Genomic DNA, 20,361 nt, shown 5'->3' with positions numbered 1-20,361 from the left:
GCAACCCAGTGTATACCAAAAGCCACCAACTGTATTTCCTATGAAAGCAATTGACAGTCAGATTGTGAAGCAGAAGCAAGCATTTCCTAGAACACCCCCTCTACAAGCCAGAAGTCATTGGATGCCTAAGTTGCCATCTTTTCCTGGCTCTTTTAATCTGGCTGTAAACTTCCCATTTTCAGTTCCCATGCCAACACGGCCAGTGCCTCATGGCCAGAGACTATTGACAAGTAAATATGTGGCGCCAATTCCTGTGGCCACTCCTGCGCCGACCCCTGAACCGACCCCTGAACCGACCCCTGAACCGACCCCTGCTCCGACCCCAGAACCGACCCCAGAACCGACCCCTGAACCGACCCCTGCTCCGACACCTGAACCGACACCTGCTCCTGTCTATACTTCTACCCAAGAACTTGATGCTCCAGTCACACAGGCTCCTGAATCTCAACCTCAATACATGCCGTATCCTTATAATTTCCAAATACCTGCTTCAGCTCCTCAATTTGAGCCTTATTCTGCTCAGAAATATCAAACTTCAATGGTGCCTGTCCAAAGTGCTTCACTGTATCAGCCTTTTGGGTCGGCTCAGAACTACAATGTTCCTAGACCTGATCCACTTCAAGTAAATCCTTCTCTTGCCAGTTTAGCACAGTATCTTCCACCTGGGTATTTCATATGCTCTTATAATCAACAACCCGAGACGTTTCAGCCTCCTGTTCCAAATCCTGCTCAACCTTTACAGTCTCAACCCAGTTATCAAAAGCCTGACATTACTCCGCTCACACCTGCTAATCCTGCTGCCCCTCCTGTGAAAGGTTACTCAAAACCGCAACTGACAAGTACTGTAGCTTCTAGCCCCTATGATTCTGGTAGTGAACTTTTCCAGCCAACTCAACGTTTCCAGCCTCAACAGTACTCATACTTTTACCAAAGTAGTAATGGCCATCAGGGTTCCTCTACAACTCGCTTATCCCCTACTTCTCCGCTTATTCCCACAAATCTGCAGTCTCAATCAAGGCGTTATCTCTCTTACCCTGCTTTTCAAGATGCAAGACCCTTCCATCCAGAATATTACCAAAAGCCTGGTCAACCTAGTGAGTCAGTCCAACAGCCTTGGTCAACCAGTAACTTTCCTGTAAATGGGCTGTCTCAAGAGTCAAAACCATTGACACTAGCTTCAAGCCAAACACCCAAGTATCAGACTGGTAGAGATCAATCTTCAGATCTTTATCAGAAGCCTGTTGTCTATACCTCTGGCATGGGAATCTCAAGTCAATCACAATACCAGCCCAGTCGGTTTTCCACCTTCCCACGTCAACCATTGAGACCAGAGGTAACTTCAGCTGATGTTTACACAGAAAATACTGGATCTAGTCCTAAGGGATTTTTCCAGCCACGATCTATAGCTCCAGTTCCCAGTCCAAAGGCCCCAACGTTTACAGGCGATCATCCGATTACATCCTTTCCACCACCCATGCCTCGTTTTTTTCCTGTAAAGGGTGGTGCACAAGTTGCACAACTTCCTTACAGTCAGGGCCCTTCAGTAAGGGGCATGTGGAATCCCCATGTTCACCCTGAAAGAACAAGTGAACCCAGCAGTCAGAACCCTCAGAATGACTCCCTGCCACAAAACCAACTGTACAGACTGGGTGTTGTGTCCCCACGCTTCAGGTCTACCTCCTAAGTGCAACTGCCAAGAAAGATTGAGTGTGATTCCTTATTTCTGCAGTTCTTCAGCTGATGAAGCGCACAAAATGTGGACTGGATTGGTGTACAATGTTTTTGAAAAGATGGTCTTAAACAACTTCTCAAAAGACAGTTTATTAACTGATTTCAAGGTTCTGAGAAAAATAATTGGTATGGTGGTGTGAAATTGATGATTTAAACGGTGTATTCTACTGAATGTAATAAATATTTTGTAAACCGTATGTGTTGACTTTTTATTTAATGCAGTAGACTTAAAATGCATGATTTAGTTTTTGCATGAATTGTTTATCCTTAATAGTAATTGTCTATGAATTCAGAGTTTCACTGTTCCCTTGTTGCTTAAATTGCTTCCTAAAAAAAAAAACACTGCGATTGAAAGCATTTAAGCAATTTTGTTTAAAGAAATGATCTCCAGAATTTACCCCCATTTCACAGACAAGGCTTAAGGAATTTTTATTTTTTTAGTACAAAAAATGCTAAACTTTGACAAGGTTTTTTTTTTTTTTTTTTTTTGGTGATCTCATAACATTTGGATATGAATCCAATTGGGGAAAAGCTTGTGAAAAGCTGTCTTTCAGTCATTCAAATAGCACATAGCAAATAGTGGAGCTCTACAGCCATCTACTGGTAAAAATTGTTTTGTTTTTTTTACTTAAACTTATAACTGCATTTTCCAAAAGATTGGCAAAAATCTCTCACTAAACAGTGTCAAATTATTCATGTTATGCCCATGAAAAGTTAGAAATCTGGGCCTTTTATAAAGTGAATTTTACATAAAAAGCTGCTTTTGCATAACCTTTTAAATTTTTATTTTTTTTTACATTTATAGAAATTTAAACTATATCTCAAATCCTCCAAAAACTGCACAAATGTTGAATAAAAACATTACTAAACAGATTAAAATTACATTTGTTTTTAAATATATTGTTACAAAATTACATTTTGTTGCCTGGGGTCTCCAGAGACCCTGAAGACCATGAGTGTTGCCCCCAACCAAAGACCGCACAAGGGTTAAGCCAGGTCTCAGACTAAAATGCATGTTTAGGCTGTTTTAACTGCAACTGTCACTGACATCTCTTAAAATATGTTCTTGCCATTGTTTTGTTTCAAGAAAGATGCACACCAGTAATGCTTTTTCTAAGGCATTTAAAAAAGCTACCTAAGTGTCCTAATTGAACTAAGGCCTAATACTATCTTAATCTAAGCCTTTTATTTGCACTTATTGTAGTTTTAAAAACCTAGGGTTTCCAGAAAATTATCTCCAGAAGCCATATCTTATACAATTCCAGAAATATCTAGAACAACATCCAAAAAGCGATTCTCTATTTGTAAAAGTCCACTTCGTAATAATGTGACATGGGGATGGGTGGTACTTATTTACCTTGGTATCATTTTGAAAATATCACTGACATAGATATACTAAATGTAAAATTTATGGGTAATTATAGCCAACTTTATGCAATATACAACAATTACATGATTGTTGAAATAGTACCTATCCTTCCCAACTATTTTCATGATGAATTTAACCTCAAAGCTTTCAAACATGACAACCCCTTGAGTTTAACTTTTCTTTTTACTTTCATCGAATTTATCTCTAAATTATGCACAATTTATTTCTATATTAAATAAAAATATTTGTTTTTCAGTTTACTCAGTATTTAAGAATTTTTTTTTTTTTAAATCTTAGGAATGGAGGCACATTGGTGTCTTCTGGGGGAAAGAAAGAAAATCCTCTGTAATACAGTTTTGAAGCTATAAATATATACAGGGCTGTATTACTGAGATCAGTGTTTTCAGATATTATTGAGGTTTGCATTTGGATAAATATTTAGACCTTATCAAAGACTACTTGTCAAAGTTTATATATTTTTTTAAATGTTAGTGTTATAGTGTTCAGTTTTGCATTATTATTACAGTCAAACCTGAACACAGGGAAAACATTGTTTTGCACATAACATCAAAGTTTTATAAAAATACAGCAAAAAAAAAAAAAAATATATATATATATATATATGTATATATATATATATTCACATATAAGGCTGTGAGACAATTCAACAAGTTTCGTAGCATTCCGATTAAGTTACATTAAAATAAACACAACACAATACAATACAATACAATAAAAACTAAATTTGACCAGAAGTAACCGAAGAGCAACAGATGTTTAATGTAGCCTACATTTGAAAACGACGGTGATTACCGACAAAAAAAAAATAGTGTCAAGTGACCATATTTGCAGGTGGTCTATATTAATTTGTTGATTGGATTCGTCGTTTGCCCATGCGAGGTAAAACAAACTGGCGATGTCTTGCGAACTAAAAACATTAACTACAGTCTTTATATTATTAACAATATCACTTTATCTCAACTGCCGTTCTTTTAGCGCTACGTCTGAGCGGCAAGGTTATTCAGGAGGAAGCAGTAGGCCTAGTAATATGTTGTTGTTCAATTTTGTGGACGAAAGCGGTGCATTGGAATCGAACTATTCCAGTCCGAATTTAAAGCGCATTAGACGTGCGAGATCAAAAAATAAGAATGAAACGATACCGCTACAGTCAAACGACAGTGTATCTATGCACTTGAACAATGAAAAAACTCCACTCAGAAGTTTCCACAAAACAGCTTTCGAAGTCGAAGCTGGATTTCAAGGTGACGCCACAGGTGTGTTTTCCTTTTTCTAAATGTGATGATATTAATATATTAGTTTGTCTTTAAAATGGTTAATACATGAATACGCAATTCAATCGAGAACCATGTTGCACGTTTTTGTATTTTATGGACAGCATTTGGGGGATCAGAAATCTCTAGGAAAATGTATCAAAGTGTGTCTAGCCCCCAGTCGACAGATATGTGGCTGGCATTACCCATGGTACACTGCGCAGAAGAAGTAATGACCTTAACAGCCTCTGGAAACGAATACATGCACATCTTTGTAGTCAGAGGTGAGAATAAAGTGACTGTTATTAATGTTCAGGTTCTATGTTAATGCTGGATGCTTTTTTTTTTTTTTTACATTTTAACCTTCTAGTTCTACAGACAAGTATCTGGTGTGCTTTATTCACAGCAAATGCAGCCCCACTGCCTTTATTCCAGGTGCCTACATATTGTGGATATTCTATCAGGGTCACATGGAACGATCTGGTCCTAATAGCCCCATATGATGGGTGCTACATCACAAAAGAGGTGCCAGATATGTTATCTTATACTGTAGTTTTTTAGTTTGTATTTAGCAAGCATGCAAAGAGAATGGAGAACAAGGAAAAAAAGTACTCTATTGGTTTAAGTGCAAGACAAACTTTTAAAAGTTCTTGATGACATTACTAGTCCAGAATTTGCAAAATCTTTGTATCTGCTCTGCCTTTGCTGACCGTTTTATAACACAACAGTTTCGACACATTTCTGACAGTTTGCTTGCTGTTTAATCAGTAATAAATTATTTTATTCCCAGATTCCAAATTTTAATCAGTCTGTCCTCTACAGGATGGCAAATATATTCTATCACTGCAGTGGTGGGGCAGTCCCATAAAGATATCCTGTCCTATGACAACTGTGGTCTCACAGCCAACTCCTTCCATCTTGTGCTCTCAATTTGGTATGGTCATTGCAATAGAAGGCGCCCAGGAAGCTGTTGAAAAACACATGGTTAAAGGTAACACACATTTAAGATTGTGCTGTTTTTTTGTTCTGGCTGTCACTGGAGCAGAAGCCTCACCTTTAATTAAGCTAATGGTTTTTAACCTTATTTTAATACAAATAGGATTGAATTCAGTGTTCTCACATCTGTCCAAATTAGAAGTTTGCATAAAACTGTTATTACTTTGTTCACAGTTGAATCCATTTTTTTTTAATGTGCAGTGAATGGGAACGTACTGCCTCTCCTATCTGACACATGTGCATATCGCATATATTCTCCTCCTGAGGTCGTTCTACTTCATACTGCTTTCAGCTCTGAATGTATGACTGTGACGGTAAGAAACATAAATTCTGAAATTAAAGGATTTGTTGACTTTCTAATTAAAATTTCCTGATAATTTACTCACCCCCATGTCATCCAAGATGTTCATGATTTTCTTTCTTCAGTCGAAAAGAAATGAAGGTTTTTGATGAAAACATTCCAGGATTTTTCTCCATATTGTGGACTTCAATGAAGCCCAAACGGTTGAAGGTCAAAATTACAGTTCACATTGATCCCAGACGAGAAATAAGGGTCTTATCTAGAGAAACCATTGCTCATTTTCTACATTTTTTTTTTTTATTTTTATTTTATTTTATACGTTTTAACCATATATGCTCATCTTGAACTAGCTTTCTTCTGTTTGAATTCCAGCAGTGTAGACACTGCTAAGTGTATTACTGCCCTCCTCAGGTCAAAGTATGAACTAAATTGTCATATGCAATATGCTAGTGCAAGTATATAACAATTAGTTCAAACTTTGAACTGTTGAGGGCAGTAATACACTTAGCAGTGTCTACACTGCTGGAATTCAAATAGAGAAGAAGAGAGGTAGTTCAAGATGAGCATTTAAAACTTAGATCACTTTTCTTTTTTCTTTTTTTTTTTTTTTTTTTTTTAAGAAAATGAGTGATGGTTTCTCTAGATAAGACCCTTATTCTTCGTCTGGGATAGTGTATAATGCATTGAAGCTGCACTGAATCTGTAATTTTGACCTTCAACCGTTTGAGCGCCATTGAAGTCCACTATAAGGAGAGAAATCCTGGAATGTTTTCATCAAAAACCTTAATTTCTTTTTGACTGAAGAAAGAAAGACATGAACATCTTGGATGGCTTGGGGGGGGGGTGAGTAAATTATCAGGAAATTTTAATTTGAAAGTGAAATCCTAATCCTTTAAGGTAATTTGAGTGTCTTACACTTGAGAGAAAATTACAATTGTGAATTTTACGCAACTTTGTAAACTGTACTTATTGTGATAATTTGATTTTTATTCTGATTTTAATTTCTGTCATTAATAGTATGAAAAATACCCAAATAGTGACTCTGGACTGTGTAAAACTTTACTTAGTAATATAATGTGATGTGACATGGGGATGGGTGATACCTGGTATGGTGTTACCTTGGTATCATTTTGAAAATATTACTGATATCAATACCAATGCTTACACTAAATATAAAATAATTGATGGGTAATTATAGCCAACATAATAATGATGCTTAAGAAATTAACAACAATTACATAATTGTAGTAGTACCTATCCTTGCCAACTATGTTCTACCACAATTCATGGTTTTCACCTCCAAAGCTTTCAATTACCATTGGTTTTCTCTGGAAGCTTATTTCCACCATGGAATAAAAAAGGTAATTGCGACCTTATCTTGTAGTTCTGACGATTCTCAGAATTTGCAAGTTTATATCTCTCAATTCTGAGAGAAAAGTCTGAATTGTGAGCAAACGTGCCACATGAGTCCTGAAAAGTGAAGCCAAAGCGTCTCGATCGCCCCCAGGGGCTGGAAGCAGTATAGGTCATAAACCCCGCCCTCTCCATGAAATGTATAGAGTACATCAGGGATGACGTGTTTTTGTAGGCCAACCCGGAAGTTAGCAGCGCACGGGTTCCCTCGATTGAAAGCCTATGCAATTTTCCCATAGAATTTTGGAAAATCGCAAAAAATAAGCTCTGTGTTTAACAAAGGGTTATGACACTTACACGTTTTGTCTATCAAGATAATCTTTCCAAGTGAACAAGATTTATAGATTTTGAAGTCTAAATAAAGTCATCAGATATAAAAAGCTAACAGTAGGCTATAAACGGACTACAGCACCACATGGTCGCGGATCAACGTCACCACCACCAAGCGTCCTCAATTTATTTAAAACACTAATTTGTTTAAAAACATGCTCGCTGATTATGATCTGTGCTGTTATGAATACTTTTTCATGAGAAATGTTGTCCAAAGGTCCTGTTTGTCATTATGAAGTCTAAAGTCCCCGCCAAAGGAAGTAGTCCCTTTTAGCAACTTGTTAGCAACCGCCATTTTTAAGACGCAATAAAGGTTAAAAAAATCACAAGCGTGTTATAATTGGTGTGTTTTATGTCATAGATCAAAATGTGAAAATATTTAGATTATGATGATTATGATTATGATTGGAGATATAAACTCTGAGTTTAGATTCCAATTCCGAGTTTATAACTCTCAGACCGTTCTAACTTTTTTTCTCAGAACTGTGATAGATAAATTCAGAATTGAGAAAAATGTCAGAATTGTGAGATTTAAACTTGGAATGGTCAAAGTCAGATAAACTTACATTTAAAAAAAAAAAAAGGTAATTGCAGGTTTTTATCTGACTTTTTTTTCTTGCCATTCCAAGTTTAAAAGTCACAATTCTGACTTTTTCGCAGTTGTAAGAGGTCAGGATATTTATTTTTTTATTCCATGGCGGAAACAAGCTTTTCTTATCTTAACAAATCACTAAAGAAACACTTCGGGTGCGTTCACACTTGTAGTTCGGTTCGTTTGGTTCATTTGGTCTGGACCAAAGAAGAAAAAAAAATGTAGTCCTTGTCCGGTTAGCGTTCAGATTGGCAATTTTTATCACCGAACCTTAAGGCACAGGGATACATTCACAATGTGATTGGTCGGATTTTATGACATATTGCCTATTTCGAGACAGAACTTACCGAACATCCAAAACAATGCTGTGTGCTGAGGTAAATGCGCTCGTTGTGTGTGTGTATAGCCTGCATGTGATGGTATTTTGGCCAGCTGGGAACTCGTGAAGAGCTTATAAAATGTGTAAAATAGTCAAAACACCAGCGGGAATCCATCCGTCACACACACACGATCTGCTGCGTGGAGACGTGCGTCTGATGCCTGTGATGGGCAAACTCGCGTCTATGACGAGAAAAACCGACATGCGTGAGGATTCTGTCCTTTTTAGGGTCTCGTCTTCCTGTTTTTGGTCCGTGTTGCGTTCATATATCATTCGAACCGCACCAGAGTTCGTTTGGAAGCGTTCACATGTTCAAATGAACCGCACTAACCGAGCAATCGCACCAGGGTTCGTTTTAATCGAACCAAACATGACAAGTGTGAACGCACCCTGTGTCCCCAATGTCACACAAGATCTTTGATGAAAACTGCTTGCTTTGAGAAGATATGAGCCATATTTCAGTTCAAGAAGTTTCACTTGCATTTCTGTAGGATGGAGAGAACATCCTCGTCGTCATCTTGGACGGAAAAGAGTTCACCCTCTCTTGTTCATTTCCTTACCACCTGTCTCGATTTCTTCCCTACCTTCATCCTCATTCATTCCATGAACCACAGCAGCCTGTAACACCTGAACCAGATTCAACTAAACCTGTTGTGATCCCTCAGCTTCCTAATGAACAACCTGCAGTACCACAGTTTCATCTAAAACCTCCTGCCGATGCTCCTCCTGAACCTTCCATACAACAACATCCGCCTCTACCTGTAGATCAAATACCACAAACACATGAACAGATGGTACCCCAATACCCAGTGATGCCCCCTCCACCCTATGCACCAAAGCCTATATCCTGTCCCCCTTATCCTGAGTCATTCTGTTCTCAGTACCCCATCATGTACCATCATCCCCCATATCATCAGCCAGCCATGACCACTGCTTCTCAACCAACCATCCAGCCAATGCCTTGGAACTCACTTCCTCATCCTTCATACAAGCCACTTGTACAAGAGAGACTGTTCCCCCAGATTCCTGTGTTTCCTCTGACTTCCACTGAAGAACCCCCCAAGATGTCTCCATCACTTGTTTGCATGCAGAACAGCTTAATGGCAACTTTGCCCTCAGCTAGAATGGACTCCATTAAAGTCAAAGGTGAGCTAGAGTATAGTGACCTTTTCATTGTACTGGGCTGAATATAAACTGCTTTGATGCACATATTAAACATATGAAAACTTTGTTTGTTTTTGCTCTTCTCTGTGGTGTTAATACTTGAAGATGTGAATACAAATACCTGGATGTCCATCGCATCTGTCCCAGCAGCCTGTAACTACATACTCCAATCTAGAGGTGGCAGTGTTGAGCTCTCTTCACCACTACCTTCCTGCCACACACAAAGAAAGGTGAGCACTCAGTGCTGAGATTCTGCATGTTGAAATTGAAATATTAAACCTTAATTCAAAACTGGAATGTGGTGTGTATTTTAAACAAATCTCATATAAAAGTAATTATGATTTTAAGGAAATTCTAATGGCTAGAAGAAGGTTAATAATCAACTTGTCTTTAGTAATGAGACAATTCATCCCTTTTCCAAACAAAAACAATGCTGCGTAATGAAATATTTTGAAGTGATTTTTCTTTTTTAACTACTAAAAAAATTTTTAGTTTTGAGTTAGGAATGGCTTTTGGTGAATTTTTGCATATAGTGTTTATCAGGTATCACATGAATCTTTCTTTCACCTATTTCTCCTTTGTTTTCCTCTCCCTTTTTACCTCTTCAGTCCCCCACAGTGATCTCTCTATATGTAAGGTTCTGGGATTTCTCTCAACTGCGATTGCGGACCCTACAGCTTCAGTGTCACAACGATGGAGATGAAGGCACACAACCTACAGTTCCTCCATTCATATACACACCTGCTCAACCACCACCTCAATTTCAGGTGGTGTGTTCTAGCCAACATATGAGTGTTAAACTACCTCCTGTACCAACATCTGGCCTCATTGTACAAGGTGAGATTGTGGTCCGTTTTATTGATTCCCATGACAATGGGGCAAGTAAAGTGTGAGGTCATATGATTTATGTAAATTTTGTTTTTAATATTTTAAAAATGTTTTTTTTTTTTTGACATTGTTTTCTTTTATAGCCGCTTCTGGTGGGAACAAAATGGAAGCTACTCCCATATTGAAGGCTCCAAGTCATTGTGGGTACTCTGTAAGAAGGGGTAAAGATGGTGCCATCAACGTCCTCCTGCCTTACTCTTCCTGTCACATGACTCAAAAGGTCTGTGATGTCATTAATTGTTATGCAAATCGTATGACTTTGACTTCATGAATATTTGTTTCTTTTAATCAGGATGGGCAGTACAGAATTATATTAAAATATCAGACACCTGAAAGGCGTACAGTTGAGTCCTTTCTGTCATGTCAGGCTTCTTTCAATCAAGGTAGAGTATGAATCTTTCTTATAAACAGTGTTGAGGAAGGTTACTTTTTAAAGCATGCATTGTTATTTTTTTCTCATCTGGGTTGGGCTTAATCTCAGCCTCAGACATCACGCCCACCGACCACTGGCTGAACATCAGATGCATAAGGCATAAAATTATAAACACTAAAGGAGTTCAAAGTTGTCATCTGAACTGCTGAATTCTACAGAATTTCCGGGAGATGCGTGTCGCATTCTTTAAAGGAACACTCCACTTTCATTTTCCAACTCCCCTAGAGTTAAACAGTTGAGTTTTACCGTTTTCGTATCCATTCAGCCGATCTCCGGGTCTGGAACTACCACTTTTAGCATAGCTTAGCATAGTTCATTGAATCTGATGAGACCAATAACATCTCACTCAAAAATGACCAAAGAGTTTAGATATTTTTCCTATTTAAAACTTGACTTCTGCGATTGTGTACTAAGACCGACGGAAAATTAAAAGTTGCGATTTTCTAGGCCGATATGGCTAGGAACTCTTATTCTGGCGTAGTAATTAAGGAACTTTGCTGCCGTACCATGCTGCCTGCATGCATTGCAAAAAAATTCCTTGATATATCGGCCTAGAAAATCGCAACTTTTGATTTTCCGTCGGAAAATTTTCCGTTCTTAGTACACAATGTAAGTACAGAAGAAAGAGTCAAGTTTTAAATGGGGAAAATATTGAAACTCTTTGGTCATTTTTGAGCGAGATGCTAACGGTCTAATCGGATTCAATGAACTATGCTAAGCTATGCTAAAAGTGGTACCGCCAGACCCGGAGATCAGCTGAATGGATTTGATAAAGGTAAAACTCAACTGTTTAATTTTAGGGGAGTTGGAAAATGAGACGATTTTCAACAAAAGTGAAGTGTTCCTGTAATGGTCCACCTGACAACAAAGATGTCGTGATGCCGAACCCCCTCATGAAAGAAGAAAGCAGTCATATTTACAACTGTGACAATGAGTGCTAATCAGTCATTCTGTAAAGTTCATGGCATAGACTCTTTAAAATCCATCCAAGAGTTTTACATGCTGACTTCATATTTCAACTTGACGCTGAACAAAGTGAACTGTGATTGATTCACATGTCAGTCAGACGGCCTCCGGGGCGGTCCTTGGCCAATTGGTCCTTGGTGCTCTAAGTGATGTCACGCATTTTTAGGCCAAAACATTTTTTGTCACATACAAACATCAAAACATCTCCTCACTATCCGCTAGCTGCCTGTCCCCTGAACACACTGTAAAAAAACACGGTCTCTGTAGTCGCCACAAGCTCCAAAAATGGCAATAAAAACAAACTGGTGCAGCCTGGACCACAAATCATAATAAACATGCTCCAGCCAATGACCGACAAGAATGATTTTAAATGCGCGTTCATGACTGTTTCAGGAAGCACGGAGGGGAGGAGGAAGAGGAGGGAGGGAGGGTCTAGCTAGCCTTTGTTTTTTTTTTTTTGACAACACTTCAAACATCAACAGGAAGTTACATCCACCCAGGATCACTTAGAGCACCTTTAATTAAAGCTGCCATGAACTCCAGACCTTCTGAAAGGTCTGGCTACACTAGGCGAGGCTGAGCTTGCTTATTTGTTTGTTTTTAACTTCCCATAACTCATGTTACTTGTACTGCCTTTGAATGGACTCAAACATTGAAATTCACATTTTTGTTGTTTAGAATGCAATGTGGCACCTGATCAGCGGCTGGTCTGTGGATCTGGGGATTTATCATCATTAGAGTGCCATGACAGAGGCTGCTGTTATTGTGTAGACACCCAGTCGTGTTATTACCCCATGGACGGTGAGCTGGACAAACATTATTAAATTCAAACAAATAATAAACCTTAATTCATAATTGGTACTTGATGTGTACTCTTTACCAGTCTCAAAGTAAATGTGCAAAATCTTTTAAACAAAATGTGTTAAACTGACAGCCATATTTTACAAAATATGTTTGTATAAAGTTGGCCTTTTTCTTTTTAAGAAAATGATTTCTTAACATGGGCATTTTCGTGAAGCGAAACATGGTACTTTACGCCTGTGCAATTTTCTGTGTATCCCAATCAGAGTGCACAATGGATCGACATTTTGTTTTCTCGGTTCACTCATCTGTCGCGGATCCACCCTTTTCCCCAGCCACCCTTGTCACGGCTGGCAATAACCCTTGCACACCTCACAAAGTTACTGCTGACTTGGCCCTCTTCAAGATCCCACTGGATGAATGTGGGGTGCACAGATATGTGAGTAGATTAGATGCAATAGTTAAGTAGTTCTTTTGGACCAGACCAAAAAAAAGAAAATGGTGCAATCAGTCCTGGTTTGCTCAGCGCTCATAGTGTCATGTTTAACACAGAACCAAAAGATACATAAACAAAAAGCGTATGAGCTTTAGCTTTTGACACACATTTTGCAATGAAACTAACCAAACACCTGAAACAATGCTCCATACTGGGCTTAATTTGCTTGTTGTTTGTGCATACATATAATGGTATTTTTAACAGCGGCAGGAATTCATCAATTGCACACAAATGAAGATCTGTTATAAGAAAATGGCGGTTCCAAAGCTTGTACTGAACTGTAAATTTGCAACATTGTGACTGACTAGAAATGTTAGTTTAAGCATCACATCCTGTTTTGGGTTCATTCAGATGTCTTTGGTCTGTTGCGTTTATATGTCATGTGAACTGCACCAGAGTTCATTTGGAGTTCATTTCGTTCACATTTATTCAAATGAACCAATCCAGAGTATGTATACATGCATGTCTAACCTAACTGTCTGTAGGAGGTGGGTAAGACAGTCATCTACATGGTAGAGATCCTGAATAGAGTACAGCCCATCAGTCTAAATTACGGCACCATCACTAGAGATTCGCCTGCAAGGTACATGTGAAAATACAATCACACCAATACTCAAAGAACCGAGCAACGTGCTGAGACTTCATGTTCCCTGTTGTCCCAGGCTACTGGTTGAGTGTCGGTATTTACCTGGATCTGTGGTGAGTGTGGGTTACCTGGTGAAAAGCCCCTCCCTTGGACCTTCAATCAAAGCTCAGGGGGTGTTTGGAGTTCAGCTTAGGATTGCAAAAGGTTTGTTGAAGCCTTGCTGAATCATCTTATAATATGCTGAAAAATATCAATTATTTTCTGCAGGTGTATTCTGTTTCTGTGTTCAGGAAACTGTTGAAAAGGAATTCATGTGTACATCAAAGAAGTGATTTATAAGATTGTGCATTAACTGCAGCCTCTTGTCATTCAGATGAGCACTATGACAGCTTTTACCCACAATACCACCAGCCCCTGCATGTGCTGCTGGGGAAACCCCTTTACCTGGAAGTGCGTCTGCTAAACCCTCCAGAACCCACAGCTACGCTGCTGGTGCATTACTGTGTTGCATACCCGCGCTCTGCAAAATCAGCCTGGATCCTTATTTATGACGGGTACAAGGGAGAGGTTTCTTCCTCTTTTCCCATAGAAAATCATTTATCTATCGAACTGTCAAAATATCTATCTGCTCAAGCAACAGATTAATTATATACCCTTTTCAGGTGCCCGAATTTTCTTGACCAGACCCCAACCCACAAGCCGCCTCCTACACCTGCAGAGGCCCTGACCAATCATGTTAGACGATTCACGATCACTACATTCCAGTTCCTATCTGAAGATCCCAACCTGCTGGCAGAGGAGGAGGTAAAAAGCAGCTCTTGAAGTATTTAGAAGATTAAGTGTCATATATGCAGAGAAAATTTGAATTAAAGGATTAGTTCACTTTCAAATGAAATTTCCTGATAATTTACTCACCCCCATGTCATCCAAGATGTCTTTTTCTTCAGTCGAAAAGAAATTAAGGTTTTTGATGAAAACATTCCAGGATTATTCTCCTTATAGTGGACTTCAATGGCCTCCAGATGGTTGAAGATCAACATTTTAGTGCAGCTTTAAAGGATACCCATGTCCTACGCCTTCTCTATTCAACTTACGGAACGAACGCAGTGCCAGTTTCGTTTTTTTCCGTAAGTAGAATAGGGAAGGACATACAGTGTAAGCTTTTTGAAGAATACGGTAAGTGGAAGCACACGCAAGGCGATCATTTGTTTATAAAGCATGTACAGTTGTTTTTTTCTTTTTGAAAATGACCGATCGTTTCGCTAGATAAGACCTTTATTCCTCATCTAGTATTGTTTAAAGCCCTTTGAAGCTGCACTGAAACTGTAATTTGACCTTCAACCATCTGGAGGCCATTTAAGTCCACTATAAGGAGAATAATCCTGTAATGTTTTCATCAAAAACCTTAATTTTCAACTGAAGAAAGAAGGACATTGACATCTCGGATGACATGGGGGTGAGTAAATTATCAGGAAAATTTTATTTGAAAGTGAACTAATCCTTTAACGTTTACACTTTCTTTCGATGGTCCACTTTAAACATTCTACTACTAACTAGAAGTAAATTGCAACTACATATCAACTAACCCTCATCAGAGTACCGTTACAGTTAGTAAACGGTTAGGGCTCGGGGTAGTAGAATAAGTTGACGCCATTTCAAAGTTACTTATATTTTAGTTGAATGTCTGTTGGGAGACCAAGTGTTAGCAGATATTTGGCAGACAATCTACTAATACTAATAGTCTACTAATAATAATTAGTAGAATGTCTAAAGTGGACCACTGAAAGAAAATGTTACCGAATTAACTTTTAAAACATCTTTTTGGCTTGTTGCAGATTTATTTTATGTGTTCAACGGAGGTTTGTCTGCCCTCAGATGGTCCGTGTGTTGAGGGTTGCTTTGGAGGTGAGTGTCAGCCATTGTACTCCCAGTATGCAGTTATGGCCACAATTTCTCCCCCCCCCCGAAATAGCTTTGGCCCTAAATAAGTCTACTATACAGTCTCTAGAGCTCTTAACAAGAGAAGCTCACTTGTCCTACTCTCCTGTTTTAGTCGGTTAAACATTTTGCTGATTTGTATTTCATTCACCCAAAGCACTTTCTTTCCAGATCCCTCTGTGAAGTTCTGAGAGAAGATTTGTGAGCTGGATAATGCCCAACTACTAAACTACATTTTTTGTTTGACAGATGTGCAGTGTCTCACTAACAATTGAAAAACAATAAACAGTCATTTTCTCATGCCGAAGTTGTACTTAAATGGCATCCAATTAGTATTTTCACAGCTTTTTCTTCTAAAATCCATCTGAGCGTCTGAATTGTTGCTAACTGATACTAGATTTATGCACAAGTTCAACATGTATATTGTGAAACAAATAGCTACAAACAAATGTTTTGCAGTGACTCAAATGAACCTGCGGCTGTCAGCTGCATTGCTGTTTGACTCATTTCTGTATCACTGGATCCATCTGTATGAGTCAGCGTTGCATTTAATTGTGCACTCTTTTTTGCATTGTTTTATTACTGGTGTGCAGCTATGGTGACACTTTCATTTTTACAGCTGACGTAACGCTAGCTTAAGAAATGACTTGGTTTTCACATATAGAAGAAAATAAGCACTCGGACTTGATAATTATTTATAATACTTTTGTGTTTTGTAAAGCTAATGTACATTCACAAAGGTTGTAGACACACGGAGGAAAGTGTGTGTTCAGCTGAAGGGTCTGTAGTGTTTTCTGCTGTGTGTGATCAGGTTGGAGCTCTGACTGAAGGCTTTTCCACACACTTTACACACATGGGGCTTCTCTCCTGAACAAAACACAAAGTAAACCTTAGTGTAAAACACGGAGCAATCAAAACATGCACTCAATATACTGTGAATGCAGATTGCAGTGGTTTTTTAGTGTTCTGATAATGGACAACCTTTCATTTCTATTCTATGTTTCAATGTTTATTCTGATCAAGGTGAGTCTCACCGGTGTGTATGAAGGTGTGTTTCTTCATGTCGGATTTCTGGTGGAATCTCTTGCCACAGTACTGGCAGGGATATGGCCGTGTGTCCGAGTGGATCAGGAGGTGGGTGGACAGAGTGGATGAGCGTTTGAACACTTTCCCACATTCCTTACACTCAAATGTTCGTTCCTGAAATGCAAACTGAACAAATCATCACATGCACATCAAAACAGCATACTGAAATAGGACAACGATATGACTGCTTAAACAGTTCTTTTTATGAAAAGGGAAATATGGTACATTTTAAAATATATTCAAATAGAAAACACTTTAAAATGATAATATTTCACAATATTACTCTTTTACTGTATTTAATCTTCATCAAATGAATGCAGCATTGGTGAGCATAGGAGACTTCTTTCAAAAACATTTAAAAATATATATTCCAAACTTGACTGGTAATGTATATTTAGGCTATGTAATAACTAATATATAATTTGTATGATAAATCATGTGAAAATGAAGGCTGGAGTAATAATGCTGCAAATTCAGCTTTGTCAGAGGAATAAATGACATTTTAAAATACATTCAAATAAAAAACTTTGTTATATTTTACTGTATTTAATCATCACAGAAATTGAGCATAAGAGACTTCTTTCAAAAACATTAAACTCTTGACTGATAACGTATATTTAGGCTATGTAATGACTAACTATAATATATAATTTGTTTAAAAGTAACAATTCTAAAAAAGTCTGCTTGTTTCTGTACTCGCATAACATACTGTACTCACTTCATGTACAGAAACAAGGTATATAGGCCTAAACTACATATCTTAAACTAACATATATAGTTATAGTCGACATATATGAAAAATAAGTGAAATAGAGTTGCAATTTCAAGAATTACACCTCAACTACTAAGGCTGTAGTTACAGTATTCAGCGCCAGAGGGAGACATTTAACAACTTTTGATCGTGAATACACAAAAGTCATTGCAAACTAAAGTTCGTACCTTTACCCTGCACGGCATCCCTGGGTCCTTGCTGTCTTGGAATACCAGAGAACGTCCATGATGATGACTACCATGCGATCTGTACACGTGAGACTCCAGGCGAGCAAGAGAGGAGAAAACCTAATGGAAAAGTTAAAAACAGACCTGTTTAAAGGACGTCTCAGGAAGTGAAAAGCTTTTTCCCCTGTCACTGGAAAGGCTTGAGGCCAAAATATAGTCTACTTAAGTACTACTCAAGGAAGATGTTTTGTCATTTTTTGTATTATTTATGGACTGGAGGAGCTGATCAAGTGACCCCTGATCACACTGTGGATTTGTGTTTTAATAAAAGCATTTCTTTCGAAGGTTTGCCTGAACACAATTTGTTTCAGTGTGTTACATAAGAACATAAGATTGTCATATAATATCATCTTTTTTGACTTTTGACACAAAATGCTATACCTTGCCACATAAGCTGCACTGTTTGGGGCCCTGATCCCTCCGAGGACTCGTCAGAGAACAGTCCAGCGAACTGTCTCTGCTGTTCAGCCCGTGCATGTCTGTTATGTCTCTAGAGTTGACAGGTAACCAGGGCACTGGAGACGGAAGAGGGCCAAACCGGAAACCTGCTGGATCTGCAGAAACCAATGAAGAACAAGTATTAATCATACAAGACGCCTCACTCACTCCCTCAATAAATCTTGTTGATTAGCATACCTGTTTTCCAGTCATTATCGGGACTCTTGTGTGTGCTATTTTGCTGCATGATTGGAGAATATGGTTGTATCTCTTGGCCTGATTCCTCTGGAAAGGTAGCGACTTTTACAGGGACAGACCAGCCCACCAGGCCTAGATAGGGCACATCAGCTATGGGGAGAGAAGAACGAAAGCCTCCCTTCCTGCTCTTTTTCACCAGAAACGAACGAGGCATGATGAACAGAGAGAGCTAGAACCAGTGACAGAGAAGACTGTCGTGGAGGGCTAAAAATGGAAAGAGGAAGATATATGACAACCATACAGTATATACACGAACATGATGCATTTTAAATGCGTGTTAAATCTCAGCATATATACGTATTATGATTTAAATGAGGACTGAATGTTGTGCGCTAACAAACCAAATTTTGATTTATGCTTTTAATGGAAAGCACAGATTCGAAAAGAATGTTGAATGGCTCTGATTCAGCATCAGTGACTCCATATTTTGCAAGCAACAGCCTTTGTGAGGGCAAAAATGCATTTCCAAAATAAAAGGATAAAGCATTTTTAAATAGCTAATGAAATACGAACCCAGGATACTAAACAGAATTTTGTTTTCATCTTGCAAGTCAGAAGCTGCTAACCAATTACATGACAGTGTACTACAAACACTAGATTATTTACAATCATTTTAATAAATGAATTAGATGTTATGTTGAGTTTTAGCCAAGGTGAACTATATTTAAATTTGAAAATAGGGATATTTAATATAGAAGGTGAGCATGTAACAAAATCGTATTGGTTCATTAAATGCTCAAACTTAAACAGTGATGATAATTGTTATGATGAATCATTTTAGTCTTGGTCATTATCAGTATCCTTCAACATTAAGTCATGAAGCTGGTCAAATATAAACACAAAAATGTACTCACTGATTCTTGTGTAATGTGACAAAAGCAGACTCCAAAACCTAAAACAAATATTTAACAATTGTGTAAACAGTTGTATAGCAAATCTAACCATTACTTCAGTGAATGAATGAATAGAGACTACAGTGGTTTCAAAGTTTTTTTTTATTTATTGAATCACCACAGACATCTGACATCTTACTGTTTATCAAATAGCCTATATCACACATGCATTAAAGGCAGAAGCCATTTTGTGTTTCTGGTATTGCAACATACTAAATAGAAGATATTATATTTATATATATATATATATATATATATATATATATATATATATATATATATATATATATATATATATATATATATATATATATATATATATATATATATATATATATATATATATATATATATATATATATATATAAAAGTCTTTATGATCTGTGTGATTACTTCAAATTATTAATTTTAAACATCACCAGACCCTTCGTGACCAGAATCTTCAGGATGAAGATTTTGATATAACAAAGCTACATTTTAAAAATGTTTTCTTTAATATCTGACAATGACACATCTGTAAAACCCCGTAAAAATATATTAACCCCTTCCTCCCAGGACACAGCTGTAGGCTATTGTTTCAAAGATAGATATTTATTTTTAAGATTAATATATCATTTTATTTTATTTTTTTTTTTAAAGTAGCCTATTAATGTGGACAGGCGGTTTTAGGGGTATTATTAAAATGTAATGACACAATTATGTATAGGCTAACATAAAATTAAAAAAATTAAAAATTATAAAACTTTTACCTAATTTCAAAGCAGAACTGTTGCTATTTTCAAAAATAATCGCCAGTTTACTGCTACTGGTGCCATACGAACGTATCTTAAACTTGTTAAATAAAGTGTCAAGACTTACCAGATCCGCCCCGAGGCAACCAATAGTTTTTCGAGGTGTTTCTATAAAAAAATGCACATTAAATGGAGTATAAAAAATGCTGTATTTATTGCAAATAGATTAGGCTGAACTACGGTGTCGTATGTCTCTCTGTCACCAGCAGTAATAAATCACTGAGGACAGGTGCGCGTTCCTT

At 37.7% G+C, this 20,361-nt stretch overlaps 1 protein-coding gene and 2 long non-coding RNA genes across 3 annotated transcripts in view; 2 read left to right on the top strand and 1 right to left on the bottom strand.

The window, feature by feature from the left end:
• Window positions 1-5,238: 5,238 nt before the first annotated feature.
• On the top strand, window positions 5,239-8,993 carry LOC137032811 (uncharacterized). Its single transcript, XR_010896751.1, has 3 exons — window positions 5,239-5,362; window positions 5,569-5,681; window positions 8,874-8,993. It is a non-coding gene; the product is annotated as an uncharacterized lncRNA (long non-coding RNA).
• Window positions 8,994-14,144: 5,151 nt separating this feature from the next.
• Window positions 14,145-15,674, top strand: LOC137031717 (uncharacterized). The gene is made up of 3 exons (XR_010896600.1): window positions 14,145-14,270; window positions 14,379-14,520; window positions 15,552-15,674. It is a non-coding gene; the product is annotated as an uncharacterized lncRNA (long non-coding RNA).
• Window positions 15,675-16,341: 667 nt separating this feature from the next.
• The window catches only part of evi5l (ecotropic viral integration site 5 like), a 61,043-nt gene continuing 57,023 nt past the window's right edge, over window positions 16,342-20,361 (bottom strand). Inside the window, exons 21-24 of the mRNA XM_067403221.1 lie at window positions 18,121-18,294; window positions 17,680-17,799; window positions 16,689-16,854; window positions 16,342-16,521 (exon numbers count right to left, since the gene is read on the bottom strand). Coding sequence (XP_067259322.1) covers window positions 16,424-16,521; window positions 16,689-16,854; window positions 17,680-17,799; window positions 18,121-18,294 — 558 coding nt within the window. The 3' untranslated portion in view covers window positions 16,342-16,423. The remainder of the gene's footprint in view (window positions 16,522-16,688; window positions 16,855-17,679; window positions 17,800-18,120; window positions 18,295-20,361) is intronic.

The sequence above is a fragment of the Chanodichthys erythropterus genome, chromosome 12, assembly GCF_024489055.1.
Source record: "Chanodichthys erythropterus isolate Z2021 chromosome 12, ASM2448905v1, whole genome shotgun sequence".
Taxonomy (NCBI): Eukaryota; Metazoa; Chordata; class Actinopteri; order Cypriniformes; family Xenocyprididae; genus Chanodichthys; species Chanodichthys erythropterus.
This window is presented reverse-complemented; position numbering and strand designations above follow the sequence as displayed.